General features: G+C 37.8%; 1 protein-coding gene across 1 annotated transcript; it reads right to left on the bottom strand.

Moving 5' to 3' along the window:
- Nucleotides 1-580: 580 nt before the first annotated feature.
- On the bottom strand, nucleotides 581-1,525 carry LOC141690727 (uncharacterized). Its single transcript, XM_074495502.1, has one exon. It carries the CDS (start codon nucleotides 1,523-1,525, stop codon nucleotides 581-583), a length of 945 nt encoding a protein of 314 aa, XP_074351603.1.
- Nucleotides 1,526-1,757: the final 232 nt, after the last annotated feature.

The following is a 1,757-nucleotide window of genomic DNA, read 5'->3' as shown; positions in this document are numbered from 1 at the left end:
GTATATATTTGAATATTTTGCGACTTCATCGCATTAAGATATCAAACTTGGTTCATTTCTTTTGACCAAGACTTTCATGAGTACTGTGAGAAGGCTCATATATTGTTAATCATATTATATATTATTTTGGTGGGCTTGTTGCTCACCCTTGCCTTCTTCTTTCATCACACAACATCAGATAGACAAGATGAACAGGACCAAGTTCCCGATTCGCAAGCGGTTAGAAAACGTTCTGCAGTCTTCTGGAAGCGTTGATGCCGCTGTAGCTGAGGTAGGAACTACCAATAGGCTAGGCTTTCAACTTTTGATGTACCAGACTTATGTAAAATATAAATTGTAATAATGGCAAAGAAAATGTAAATTTATTCAGAAAACCTTTTAAGGTGTATTGGCATATAATTGTGGAATAAAATGACTTGTGTTATTTTTGAGTATTCATCTCTGAGACTATAACTTGTGGTGTGTGTGTGTATATTATGGGGTCACAGTACAGAGTAGTTGATTGTTTAATAAGATTGGGTGTTGTTAAGGGAAATGGAACTCTTGACAACCCGGATCCCCAACCCCGGATTTGGGGGTGTTACTGCCACCTATAATCTATATTTTTCCAAGATGTAGAGTCGGCTGGATGTCGCATTTTACCATCTTGTGTCCACTGTTGCGCATACCAACACATTAGTTCAGCGCTGGAAGGAGATTTAAACATACGTTTAAATCTAGGAATTATTGGAAAATACCACATGACTTTGGCTGGAAGATTAACCCTCTCTTCACCTTTCTTTGTCAACTTCCATCGAGAAAGTCGACACTTAGTACACTTGGTTGCATCAGCATGTACACCCCTGTACAGTACACAATCATTCGGACATGAATGGAACTTTATATACTCTAGACCTAAATTGGAGAGGGTTGTTTTTGCTTCATATGCATTACTAGGTAACACATTATCTTTGGGAAGTAGAGACCCGACAGAAGAAAGGAGGTCAGTGAAGGCACTATCGGTAATACCAAACCTAGATTTCCAGTTATGCAACTTCAACATCGACTCTAACTTAGTACAGTCACTACCCTCATATAGATGTTGCTCAGCATCGGCTACGAACCACCTAAACTGATATGAATCATTATCATATTGACCCGAGTTATATGCCGCTTCACAAACATCAACAGTTTCCAAAGCAGCGACATGCTCCTGATCTTGCTCTGATGCTTCATCAGAGGCTTGCTCAGGAGGTGGGTCTGGAGCTTGATCTTCAGGTGGACAACTGGCACTTGAAGATTTAGGACCCGTAGAAGCAGTCTCCCCGTGCCAAACCCAATGCACATAACCTAGACAAAAGCCATTGTCATAGATATGGCCCCTGATTATTTTTATAGGGAATTTTTTAAAATTGGCGCATCGTCCACAAGGGCAAGGAATTTTGTTACGATCTTCAGAATTTTCTTCAGGATATATCAAGAAGTTTTCCAACCCCATTTCAAATGCTAAAGAATCCCTATCTTGCAAAATCCATGTCTTACCCATCAAATTTCCCTACCTGATAGCCACTATAAATATTAAAAATCCAACGCATACCTATTTATAATTATTTAATAAAAGGTATATCAAATTTGTTTTGGTTACTGTAGGGATTAATTATATAAACTTAGAAAGGAGTAAATACCTTGATATCCTAATAATTCATAGTATTAATTCATTACTCTAAGATCCTACACATATACCCAATTAATTACAAAACTAGACTAAATTTATAAAC

This window comes from Apium graveolens, chromosome 10 (genome assembly GCF_009905375.1).
Source record: "Apium graveolens cultivar Ventura chromosome 10, ASM990537v1, whole genome shotgun sequence".
Taxonomy (NCBI): domain Eukaryota; kingdom Viridiplantae; phylum Streptophyta; class Magnoliopsida; order Apiales; family Apiaceae; genus Apium; species Apium graveolens.
This window is presented reverse-complemented; position numbering and strand designations above follow the sequence as displayed.

Excerpts from the sequence above, each read along its gene's own strand:
- LOC141690727 (XM_074495502.1), bottom strand. The coding sequence starts at position 1,525 with ATGGGTAAGACATGGATTTTGCAAGATAGGGATTCTTTAGCATTTGAA.